The 13,540-nt window shown below is 42.6% G+C and overlaps 1 protein-coding gene across 9 annotated transcripts in view; it reads right to left on the reverse strand.

The window, feature by feature from the left end:
* RARB (retinoic acid receptor beta) overlaps window positions 1–13,540 on the reverse strand; it is a 320,022-nt gene that overhangs the window by 4,006 nt on the left and 302,476 nt on the right. For all 9 annotated transcript variants that reach the window (XM_077787082.1, XM_021538080.3, XM_021538079.3 and 6 more), the window contains 3 exons: window positions 9,576–9,752; window positions 2,006–2,210; window positions 517–675 (listed from right to left, as the gene is read on the reverse strand). In XM_077787082.1, coding sequence (XP_077643208.1) covers window positions 517–675; window positions 2,006–2,210; window positions 9,576–9,752 — 541 coding nt within the window. The remainder of the gene's footprint in view (window positions 1–516; window positions 676–2,005; window positions 2,211–9,575; window positions 9,753–13,540) is intronic.

The raw sequence follows: 13,540 nt of genomic DNA on the forward strand, positions 1-13,540 counted from the left end.
GCTTAGACTATGAATTGCACAGGATCAATCCAGCACATACAAGACTGCATAAAATGTTAAAACTGATCTGTGTTTTAGGTATGTTTAATTTGGATTAGAGGGGCTGAATCTCTAAAATGCTGGATCAAATCAGTTCTGAATCTCCAATACCTCAGACCATAGTTTAGGGGAATTTTGGTTGCACAAGTGTTTTCTGCAGTCTGTAACCAGACTTTTTTAAAAAGCCATTGGTGATACAAAGCATATGCTGATCTGACCCCCCCTTGTAAACATTAACAAAGGTTTTCCCTTGTCCTAAAATGACTAACAGAGACTTAATGCTAATTATTTGCTAAGCCACTTGCACCTACAACATGTTGGTTGCATGGAGAATGGAGCACCATGCATGTTTAAAGCAAAACCAATTTAAAGGCAGGAATTGCATAAAGAAGCTGGGAAGAACAACCCAGGTGTCTAGGCCAGTTCCTCTGAAATGCAACACTGCAACTCCTGCTGAGCTATTAGGAGAAACTGTACCTTTTGCACTGATGCTACGAAGATCCGTGATTTTCATTAAGATCTTTGGGAACATATGAGGCTTGTTGGGTCGTCTCTTTCGGATATAAATTTTCAGTGCTTCAAGCAAGGGTTCCTGAAGCTTATCCACTTTCATTGGTTCTTCAAGGTCCTGGCGATCTGTAGAAAAGTAGCATATCACTCATATGATTTTAAGTATTTATTTTTTAAAATAAACTCCACAGAATCCCCTCCATGTTCTAGATTAAAACTCCATGAATTTTGTTCTTCGCTAAATAATGCACACTCTGTAGTGAGCATTCCATAGGAAGAGGATAAACCACAACTTCCTGAAACTTGGATTATTTTTTTTTCCTTGATGACTGGAAAGGTTTGTCATGTGGGTGGTCAAGAATTACCAGTTTGCTCTTGCACCTCCCTCTTCAAGGGGAAAACACCTTGCTGCAAACAATATTTTGGAATTAATTTTATATATGTCACTGATAGGCAACCCAGGTACTCCTAGAGGTTACAGCTATTTTTTGTTACTAGTACAGTAAAATGAGTTACCATCAGGGATCAGCAGATGGCAGTGCTGGCTTGAATGACAACAAATGCCACCCCTCTGCACCAGGACACAGGAGTCAAGTATCACTGACATCTAGGAGCCCATCAATGCTTTTAATGGGTTAGGATTAGAGACACATAAAATCGGAGTGATTTTGTACTAAAGGGCCACTGCCAACAAAGACTGACTCTTGTGTTTCAAACACTCACTTGTAGCACCCACTGTGTGTTTCAGCATGGCCCAGCTAGACAAGGTGTATTTCTATTGCTAACACAGATTTTGTCAAGCAGGAGAGAGACCAAGTGATTAAATCAACAGAAATTTACAGATTATTTTGGAAATTATCTGAGACTTCACTTTTTGTATTTTAAGCCTATGATTTTAATTTACAATCACCCTTTCGAGTTCCCTTCAGCCCCAGTTTGGAAGTATAACACATTTTTTTGCTGAAGAAAGTTATAACCAATGGCTTCCATGTGACTGAAACCAATGCAGATGCACACAATTATATTTATGAGTAAAAGCTGTGTAATTGGGCATGTTGCTGTAAGAAAGCTCACTCATGCAGGTACCCGTACACTGCTGGCAAAAATGCAGCAGGACCTGATCTCCAGAGGTCCCTTCCAACTCCTGCCATTCTGTATTTCAACGCCCTTTATCAGACAAACAATAGGACTGGTTGCTTGACAGAATGACTTCAGTAATTTTTTTCAATAAAAATAATAAATTTTTTTTCTATAAAAATAATAAAACCAGTAACTATCACCAGTGCAAAACAAACCTTTAGCATTAAGTAGCTTATATAATACATATAATAATGTTACAAATATATATATATTTATAAGATGTTTAAGTAAAGGAAAGGAGAACAAGTAGAACATAAATGAAGACATTATCATGTCTGTCCTTTTGAAATGCATTAGAGTTCATGCAGTACGGTACCTCCACAGATTAGGCAGATGGCACTAAGGAGACCTGTTTCTGTGTCATCCATTTCCAAAGGCAGGAGCTGGTTGGCAAATGTGAACACGAGATCAGTCAGCGGGCCAAATCCGGCATTGTGCATCTGAGTTCGGTTTAGGGTAAGGCCATCTGAAAAGGTCATGGTGTCTTGTTCTGGTGTGTATCTTGTGCAAATTCTAAGGATCTGTGGAAAAAAAAGAAAAAATGGAATCTGAAGAATTTGATCAATGAGAGGTTTGCGGCATTTTCTCGGAGCAGTGAATGACTGTGTAACTTTTGTACTTGTCTGTGTCAGAACAATCTGAAAACAAACTCCAGTTTAGAACTGCAGTTCTAGCCACACAAAAACTCTCAGATACAACACAGATGTATTCTATTGATTATGCGTATTCCTTGTAACACAAACCCAAGGACAGAAATTTCCCCCTAGTTATGAAATAACCAAAACTTTGGAGCAACTCTTACCACTTAGGTCATCAACATTACAGTGATATCCACAAATCAGTTCTTTCATTACTCTGCCATCTGCATTTAACTATAAAATGTGATTTGATGAACTGCTGATATCCAAAAAGATCCTAAGAGCATCTCACTTCTTTAACAAAGGCATATCTCACTGCTATTGAGATTGCTTTTGCACTGCAGCACTTCCCTCAGTTGTATCTTTGACAAGGACAGTGTTGGTCTGTGGAAGCTTGTGGGAGTGAGTGTGGACAGCTGTGAGCTGCTGAAGAGGCAGAATTTTGGGCTGCCTTCCCCTCTTCTGCAAGGGCAGACAGGCAAACACTGCTATGGGGACAAAGCCCTCCATCTCCCCAGCAGCTGCAGGTAGGGTTTCATTGGAGCACTGCTTGCTTTGTCAGCCTGGGAGCTCACACCCAGCGGAACATCAAACTTTGCACCTCCAAACAGCAGCACACACAACTACTGGCAGCCTGGTCAGTGGTCTGAGAAGTTGGCCCAGCTTTTCTTCTTTTCTGGTGGTTGTTACTTCTGTGTGCTGTAACACCAAACCTCCTCACCAGCCGCTTGGCTCCCAGCCTTCCTGCAGGCTCTGGTGCTTCCCCCTGCGGAGCCCCAGGGGTGGCAGACCCTGCCTGCCTGGTGCAAAGCTGCTGACAGCGTCGCTCATTCCCGTGCACGCCCAGGCACTGTTGGCTTTGGCAAGTTTGCCTGTTTGCCGACAGCCACCCAGTGCTGACCCCAGATGAAAGAGCCTTCGAGGGGAGGACAGGGATTCACACCTCTAGCTGGACACGGAGGAATGCAAAACACATGAATAAAACACCGAGGATGCTCTCTCTACATTTTGTTAGTAAATGCCTCTGGGGTAAGGGCAGCGAAGAGTGCTGCTGTCACAGCAGAGGTGGCAGCACGGCCAGAGAGGGAGCGTGTGCGCTTCCACCTCTCAGAGCACACCCAGGATGTGTGCTGTGATTTGTGGCACAGGATCATCTGTGCAGCTGCAATTAATGAACACGGCCGTAAGGACTAAATAGAAGAGGCGTCCATCATGTTGGCATATTTCTGTTATATATATCAGTGCTTAATGTTTAAAATAATCAGAGGTGGGAGAGGGCTTATGCCAAAACTAAACTGAACTGAAACCCTGTCAAAGTCAGGCTGATTAGCTGAGCTAAGACTACAGCTGTGTTTTTTCAGGGCTTGACTATATTTATTTCCCATCCTACTTGGTTTTAAAGATACAAATAAAAAGATTTACATTAATATAAGAGAGCACTGGGAGAATTTAATTACTACTATAGCTTCTGAGGCTCTGAGTCAGAGGCCTCAGCACATGGCACCTGACCAGTCTGGGCTTGGTTTTCCCACTTTCATCTTTGCCTGGCAACACTGCTCCAAATAAACAAATAAACAGGGAGGGGAATGAGGAGAACACAGTCTGTAAGACACTTATAGGGAAGCTTTTATTTCTCTTCTTCAGTTCCTTGAAAGAAGAAACTTGGTAAGAAACTTAATAGGGTGTATTTCTTCAACTATTTTCTGTCTCGGTAATAATCTTATCTCACATTCTGGGTATACATTGAAGCAGTGAAACTTTGTGTGGTTGGACAGGCATGTATGGCATTGTTGCCTTACCCCCAAATTAGAGTAACTTCTTGAAATTACTTAAATCAATTACCAAGAGACTCACAAATACAAACACACAGCACATAACTTCCTCAGTGACCACAAATTTTCATAATATATGCCATCGTAAAAGGCTGCTGGTTGCTAGGTTTTATATAGTAGCCAATGTATTGTTCAGGATCATTAGAAAAAATTAACATTATAAAGCACAGCACCCTGTAAGTAAGAGGCACCATCTTTACCACATTTGGAACTGCCAGTAACCACTGGCCATGCTCTTCCCTGAAGTTCACAGTGGGTTGCTCTTTTAAATTATCATAAGATTGTATAGAAAGGAGAAGAAATCTGGAGAATATCCAGTGTTCAAGAAAACAAAGGTTCCAAAGCTACATATTTAGTGTGACACCCAAGAGCTGATGGTTCACTTCTCTAATGGCATGCAAAAGGAATTGGAGTGCAGTTTGTCCCACCTGAGGCCTGCGTAGACAGTAGCTGCCTTCCAGTAAGGCTGCATGGCTGAAGAAGACGAGGTATCCAGCTTTGGGAGGAACAAGGCTTTGTACTTCTTACCTGGTTTGCTTTTCCCTTAGCTCAGCTAGGGAGAAAGGCAGCCCCTTTGACTCCAGTGCTATTTCAATTGGTAAGCCTTAGCAAGGAGAGTTCCTCCCTCCACAGCCTCAGGACTCCCTTCCCAACAAATCAGCAGAGCAGGACTGGGAGCTTAATTGGGCAATGCCGTGGTGTATTCCCCAGGCTGCCTGCAGCTTCCCTGGCAGCTGTCCAAGCAGGGCTGGCAGATATGGATCCCCCAGATCCTCCCTCGGAGGCTAGGTCTGGACACCAGCTGTCACAGAGCTCCTGCCCAGAGGGACTGGGGTGCCCTGGAGTGATCTTCCCAACAGCCCAGAGGCTGAACACACACCTGCCACCACATGCCAGGCTGCTGGCTGCTGGCTCCCTCGCAGCAAAGCTCTCTGTGCTTGTTCCCCAGTGCCACAAGCCCCACTGTGTTTGGGGGTGCATGATAGGAGTGCTCAGCAGAGACCCCAGGGCTAAAACAGAGGAAGAACTTCCAGGCTGGATCCTTATTGGGAACAAATTTGGGTGAGGTTACTCAGCCTCAAGCCAGCCCCTGAAAGGGGCATGCACAGAAAGGGACCTGCAGGGGCCCTGCAACATTTATAATTAAAACATAAAGTCGTGTGGGATTGAGCTAGTTCCAGGCTTTGGCAGCAAGGAGGACAGGTTTTTGTTGAAGGCAGCCTTTAGCCTTTGTACCCCAAGTGCTGCACCAGCCGTCAACTGGAGGAGCCTGCAGTGGCTCCGCTGGGCACGGGCACAGCTGAAGATCAACTATGTGTTTTCAGCAGTGCACTTAACTTGACTGCAGCAATCAGGTCTCAGGTTTCCTCTGCATTCCTTTGACATTATCCCACAACACGCTGTTATTAAACTCCAAGACAGATCATTTGAAATGGGTGTTCTTTTTTTTTTTTTTTCCCTTTTTTTTTTTTTTTTTTTTTTTTTTTTTTTTTTTTTTTTTAATTTCTGTCCTTCATCAGGGTCTGTGAAACGCCATGGATATTGCTGATTGTTGCTAAACCATTCTTGGGCAAATTTCCAGTGTCAAAGTAAAGCTGATTTCAAGCTCATATTCACTGAAGAACATATGGGAAACATCAGCACTTCAAAATAAGAAATCACGGTATCTTTCTCCATTTTAAACTGAACTCCCAATGTCCTCAATGTTGTTTAGATTTTGCAACCAAGCCAAGTATTTTAGTTGTCACTCTGCTCTTAAATGCCACTTGCAGCCATAAATAAAGTTTTCCCTCATTATTAAAGGGCCCTTTCTTTTAAGGAATATTTATATATTAAAGCATTAGGGATTCTTATGAGCCTGTCATAAAGTGCAAAGCAAAAACCCTACCAGAGGCACAAAACCAAAGTCAGACAGAAAGTTGCATTTATGGCATTGTTGCTACCACAGAATTGTTACTTATTTTAAACAGATTAGGTAGGGCAAGGTGGGCCTATTTTTTAAGAAATCCTAAACACTAGCTGCCTCAGCTGGCTGGGCCAGTTCCTTGAGAGGACAAACCCGGGCAGGTGACTCTGATGCAATGATGCCTCATGGTGCTGCCAAACCCCAGCAGCACAGCTTGTCCTGCACACACAAATTCCTGCCTGGCATTAACGCACAGGGGCTTACAACAGAAAGCAAATATTACATCATTAAGGATTAGCATTTAAGGACTTCTCAAGTTTTTATCCATTGGATTTAAGATAGACTGGACTCTGGATTCTTTCCACATTTGTCTTGCCAGAACTCAGTGAGGCTGGGGATGCTTGGCTGCTGCTGGTCCAGAGTACCAGCAGGCAGAAGCACTCACTTTTACAAGGGTTATTGACTGAATTTTAGTAATATTTATCCCTAAAACTTTTGGCACCAGACAACATATAAATTCCACAATCTTAATTTGGCACCTCAAGCTGCCTCAGGAAGCTTGATGTTTTTTCCCTTCCAGAGTTAGTGTTTGTTTGTACATAAAACAATTCTTTGGCCCATGCCCATTGGAGTTTACTGAGCTCCTGGCACAATTTCCTTTGTCAGCCTGTTTAAGAGGGGCTTAAGCATCCACAGCCACAGACCTTGGCAGGGTCTATAAATGCTTAAGACTCTCCACAGCTGGAGCTGAAGGGCAGCTGGGCAGTGAAGGGGTCCTGCTGGCAGGAAAGCCTGGCCACCCTACCTGGGAGCCCCATGCTGCTCCTCCCATGTGCTGCAGCTCTGGGAACACATCCAGGGCATGGCAGAGCAGCAGGATCATGAGGGCACTCTGCTGAGGCTGATGGCCTTGCTCAGCAGAGCTCACACAGCAGCCACTGGGTGCTTGGTGCAGCAGGAGGAGCAACAGTGCTCGCTCTGCATCTTAAGGCACAACAAAATGAAACACTCATAACTAGGAAAACTGGCTTGTTGAGGGAGGGGGGGATATGTGCTACTAAAACTACTTCAGTACTGATGTTCAGCTTAAATAAAGATAGAGAGAGGCACTGCAATTCCGATTATGTGCAGGTGATGCTGGTTTAATGGATACAGCATTTCACAGGCAGTGCGCACACTACACATTACTGTGTCATGGTAATTATCCCATTTTCTTTTTAAGCAGCACATAAAATAGTCACATAAAGTTTGTGTAAATGTCACACAGGAAAGTTAGGACTATTAGCTGTGCCATATCTGTTCCTGGGTTTGGAAAAGCCTCAGCTCCTCCCAGCTGCAGGCTCCTATGGTGTTTGCTATGCCCTGCTCACATAGCAGAGAAGGATATGTCACCTTCTCTGGCTTTGTGAAAAATAAAAAACAGAATGAGCAGGTGATCTGGAATGACAGGCCTCAATGAAGTTTATAACTAGAGCTTGAAGGTTGCCAATGGCCACAAAGTAAAAGTGGTGAATCGTATCAAAGAATCAATGTTTCTATCCATTAATTAGTTGAAATAAAGTCACCACTTACCACCTGCTTCATTCTCTTTTTCTAAACTGACAAGTAGGCTTTTATTTACTCACTTTAATGAAAGTGTGTTTATCGAGGCACTTCAGATAAAACCCCTACCAAAAAGTGTCCCCCTCAATTTTTGAGCCAGTGCTGGCAGTGGCAGCACTGAGTGGAGCTGCTGCAGAGATGCTGTGCAACAGGGGTTGTGCATGTTCCCAGGGCAAGCTGCCACTGCCCACCCCAGCAAAGAGCATCAGGAGCATGCAGGATTACAGAATTAGGGTATTTGTTATCCAGCACCTATGGAGCCAGGGCATGGCCCAAACAAACAGGGTGGCAGCTTAAGTGCTGAAGTTTTAGGGTAGAAGGTTTGGATGAGCAAGTTCTTGCCATATCCTGGCTCCTCCCCACCCTTTTTATGTAGTTTCTGTATTAGCTATTTGTTACGGGTTACAGCAGCACGGCACAAAGCAGTTCCCATCCCCTGCTGCTGGCAGAACACACTCAAGGCAACGCTGCAGGTTTTTGATCACCATCTGCCTCTCGTGTAAGGGGAACGTAACAGAATCTGATCAGGACAGAGCTGGTGATGACAGGCGTGCAATCGGTAACGAATGGCCCTGCCCCACGGAGGGACACTCTCAGTAACAATGAGATGGCTGAGTCTGAATGGGTGCCTGGATTAAGGGAACAACAAGAGGTGACTCTCAAGCATGGCAGGGCAACCTCAACCTTCCCTTTTTCTATAGGCCAAAGAATGATACCCCTTCCCCTCTCCTACCCCTCTTCCTCCTTCATCAATGTCCTCTTGATGCGATTCTTCCAAACAGCTTTTGACAAAACAAGAGGAAAAGGTCACAGCAGTTAACGTCCTCCTCAACATGATCCTGTTTGAAGCAATGCACTTTTAGAAATTCCAAGATTAATTACTTCAACTTCAGCTTCCCTAGTTTAAACTCCTGTGTCATGACAAAAAATATCTCTACAGTAGCCATCTTACAAGATGCTTCTAGACTGGCCCAGCTTGGCTCAATGAGGACATGAAGGTTTGTGCTCAGAATGAAACATTTAAAATATGTTTACATTGAACATACTCTTTTACTGCAAGTTATTACTACTACCAGTAGTACGAAGCATATTTGCCACTAAAAGCCTGAAGACCTCTAAGGTCTTGATAAAGAAATGCTGAGATCCCAGAGGGCTCCTCTGAAGGTCAGCATGACAGAAACAACTGGAGACAAAGGGAGGGAAGACAGCTTTGCCTTGACCTAGTGGCAAAGGTCTGGGGAAAAACTCCCAGCCCATCTGCACAGTTCTGCCCTGCAGGTTGTATGTTTGCCTGTTTAAAATTAAATTACATTTAGCCAAAACCTGTACTGAGGTTTACATCAGCCACTTCCACCTGCAGCACTGGAGAAAGCAGGGGGATATGAGTGCCAGAGGTTTGCATATGACACGCTCCAGGAACACCAGCTTCCCCTCTAAAACCTTAAAAACAATAATTCTGAATACTTGTGTCTTATTCCCTAAATTCTTTCATGATGACAGGTATAGCACATTCCTAAACCATTATACACTGGACTGTCTCTCTAGGTATCCTTTATGCACAGGATTATGCAGAGGGAGGAGGAAGGATGAAGGAAGGAGAAACAGGTCTCTCTTCAGTGTTAACAGTAAAGAAAATTTTACGAAGTTACACATGCCACAATACCAAAATGTGTTTTACTGAAACCCAGAAAGTGTAAGGACTTATTTTGAGAAGTATGCTCATCCCCCAAAACACACCTCTGTAGGTGTGCTGGAGTAATCTTCTGACCACACCAGACTACCCAGTAAGTTCAATTTTACAACAATAAGGTCAGGGCCATATTTCCCCCCACCTCTTCCTGTCAATTACAGTAAAAAGAAGAATAGAAAACACATTAGTAGGAGAACAATGATGTTAAAAATACATACCAGTATATCCAGGCAGGCTGCTTTCAGTAGAGTTATTTGGTCTGCAATGGTCAAACTCGTAAAGCCTGGCAATCGCTTTGCAAATTCCACTATTTTAATAATGCACTTTGTCGCAAGTTCACTGAATTTGTCCCAAAGCCCAAGGTCCAGTCGAACTCGATGATCTGCGCTGGAGTTCTGGAAAGACAGACAGAAGGCACCATAAATCAACAACATCCCTTTCAGCAAATGGTTTTCAAGGGAAGGAAAAAACAACCACGTTTTTCTTCCAGAAGTACTTTCTATTAACATTCCAAGCATTTTCTGCAGCTTGCTGTTGGGATGATGCTGGTTTTAAACTTGGATTAATCGCCTGAAAATTCCTTGGATACTTCTCTGTTACTTATGATTGCAGAGGCCATCTGTACAAGGAATACAAATGAACTTAAACATTTCCAAATGCCACCCTCATTAGTCTTCCTTGCCATTATATAATAAGTGCATTGAGAAAGACAATTTACAGTTGTACCCCAGAAAATATAAATGAATAGTGGAACAAGAATATTGGGTCCTCCTCTGGAAAAAGCAGCACAATATTTGAAACATAGTTTCACATACTTAAGGTCTTAGAAAATTGGTTCTGCTTAATTTCTCTGCTCTGTGGCTCTGCCACAGCTTTCCAAAGCTACACTCTCCCATGACTTACAGAGCATTTATTTACATGATGTTAAGGAAAATCCCATGTGCCTTGATGAATGCTACATGCTCATTTGATGGTGCATCCAACATACACTCCCACTGCTGGAATTGTAACAAGGACATTCTGGTGGCATCTTTCAGGGAATGTTTACATTCACCTACCTCAAAGTCTCCATCATTTTCTAGACTGCATAGGAAACTTGTGTTAAGTTTATGATCAAACTCACATTTTCATACATTTGGAATAATCACTTAACCCTTGAAAATCTGAACATGTCAGCCAAGAACAGTCTGAATCAAAATCTGCTGTGACCCATTTGGTGCCAACACTGGGTGTCATAAGAAGACCTGGTGAGTCCATTCCAATCCACCCAAGACTCCAGCAGAGTGACAAGAAGCAGGTAATGACAGAGCTCTGAAATACTTAAATCTCTCCTTCTGCCCTCACATGCAGTGTGCTGTCAGCACTTGATCCAATGCCATTTAGGATGTAGCCAGTGTGATGGTGACCCCCAATGCCTTACTTCATAAGCCACCAAGTTCAGTGTGCATTACAGCTGCCTTCAGCATGTGGGTGGATCTCTTCACTGCAGGAGAAATTTAACCTATAAAAATATGCTAAAGCTGTGGCTTTCTCCCCAGCTGCAGAGGAAACCCATGTGATCAGCTGCCTCAGTCTCAGCTGGTTGAAGTTAAAATGTTAAATTAACTTTAAAATTAAAGTTAAATGAGCAGAGTCTCAACCTAAAAGTCTAACAGACATGGCAGATTAAATAGCCATCAAAAAGCATTCAAATTACACAGATCACACTTCCTTGGAGGAAACATTTTCAGTGAGCCTCCCACCACCACTGCTGATGGTGAGGACCTCTTAGAAAACCAGTGAAGCCATTATCTTGTCAGCTTTCTTTGGTTCACAGGAAGGACACAGGGCTGGGAGAGATTGGTGAGGAAAAGTGGAGTGAGCTTAGCTTGGCTGTGATGCTCTGGACTCCATTCTGGTGCTGCCTTCACAAGACACTGCCACTACCATCAGTCATGAAGGGGAAAGTCCTGACAGATCCCCAGGGTGCCACCAGCCTGACATTCACCCTCACTTAGGACAGCATGGAGATTTGAGCCAGGAATATTTACACTAGGCCCTAATTGCAAAAAATAAACACTGACTGTGCTGAGCAGTCCAAAGGAGCATGCGTGCTCTTTCCTGCTACTCCTCTCTTTAGGGGATAATTAATTAATTTCATCATTTCTATTTAATTTTTTATTCTGGGAGTTTCCTTTATTTTCTTTTGGTTTTTTTTTTTTTTTAATGACAAAAGTAAATGTCTTTATTATGCTAAACCTAAAGAATTGCCTTCAAAATGGTCCAAAACTAATGAGTTAACAGTGATTGTAATGCCCTTTGAAACATTTCTTTCAGCTACTGGAGTATGCATCCTTCAGATTTATTTTATCTCATCCTGAAGGACCTTGGTGAAATACAGTACATTGGAGGAAAAATAAGATCAAGATGTGCAGTCATTCAGGCTGTAATTAAATTTAATAGGCAGTTTATCCAGTTCATAGAAAGATGGCATAGCAGAGAGCTACACAAAGCAGAGCCTAAAGCAGGAAATCATTTTACAATAGGGTATCCATCTGGAAAAAAAGACGTTGCATGAAACCAGCAAGTGTGAACGAAATCTTCATCAGTATCATATGAGGTTACTTTATCATGCTGCAGTGCCAGCAAGGGGAAGTTTGACGCATCTTCTATTAGGAGTAATGCATGACCGTCGTAACAAATGTAAATCTAACTCTCTATTATGCAAACTGAAGAGAAGGAGCAGTTAATAAAATACAAAATAACCAGGTGTTTTATTATGCCAGGTGCCAGATCCCTCAGCATTGGAGCTAATGTGGTTTGCACATTATCCTTGAGATGCTACGAATGGAAAGAGTTTTAACATTCTAATCTGTTAATGAATGTCAACACAAGTGTCACAGGAAAAAGAGCTGGATTTTTAGCATCATTTCTCAGTATGAAAAACCAAAACTGACTCATTATCAATGTATAGGTTGAACAATAAAACACAGGGTTAAAAAAAATTCACAACAGAAACACTCTGATTAAATTTGCCCGGAGATCTCATCTATCCATGCTGTGAAAAAGATGCAGACGCTATGACTTTTCCTGAATATTTTACTGAAGCGGGTTTTTGGGTGTCTTTTCCAGGAGCAGTCTCGCATGTTTTTCAGGCCTATGCACCAGTGCACATATGGTGGAACAATACTGTAATACACCCTAGTGGCATCTTTATCAGTGGAAAAGCCCAACCTTGCTATGAAATCCAATTAAACAGCCATTTTTGCCACATAAATTGATCCCATTTTTTCCATCATTTTTGTTTTTTCATTGCAGGCTGCTCTGTCTCCACATTAACAATATGGGATGAGATACTCATAGAAACATACACAGCAGCAGAATCCCTACTGTCTTTAAAATCCACTTTACAAAGGAAACAAGGCTCACAGGGGCACTCTGCCCTAATCAGGAGCACTCGTGATGCCTCTTTAGTAAAAGCAGCAAAGCACTGCAGCTCCAGCGAGTTCACTGAGGACCACGGCACATGTCCCTGCTTAGTCCCAGTATCAGGAGATACACGCATTACACACACACACATATACATACATACATACATATATATATATACACATACATATATATATTTATTCCTCTGCAATGGCACAGAACAATACCTGTGTAACTCCTAAGACCAGCACTCACAGCACTCACAAAGAACAAAATGCTGCCAAGACATGGAACCTCTTAACTTCCAGCTAACCAAGAGCAACCCAGGAGAATCTGCAGCAAGGGTCTGCAGAGCCAAAACTGTTTTCAGTTTTGTCCTCCCTTTATCACAAGGCTGGATCTAACACAGCTGTAGACTTACAAATAACACCACTCTCAAGGGACAAGCAGTATAGTTACACTCAATTATACTATAAAGTATGACATCTCCAGAGAAATTACTCAGGCACTCTCTCTTACCTGGATGACAGTAATAAAACAGATCTGTTTATGATGGACTTTTGGAATCCATTACATTTAAACAGCTTGCTGATTCTCATCATTGGTAGAACTGTACTTGTCACTGCCCACCAATTGCAATTTGACTGTTAAGTCAAATGACCCAGGGGATTTAATACAAGTGCTGTTCTCCCATTATTTTAAGTAGATTTCTATTAGCTATGCAAAGCATGGGGACACTTTTTCTTTTTAAAGAGCAGATGGATATAAAAAAGAG

This window comes from Lonchura striata, chromosome 1 (assembly GCF_046129695.1).
Source record: "Lonchura striata isolate bLonStr1 chromosome 1, bLonStr1.mat, whole genome shotgun sequence".
Lineage (NCBI taxonomy): Eukaryota > Metazoa > Chordata > Aves > Passeriformes > Estrildidae > Lonchura > Lonchura striata.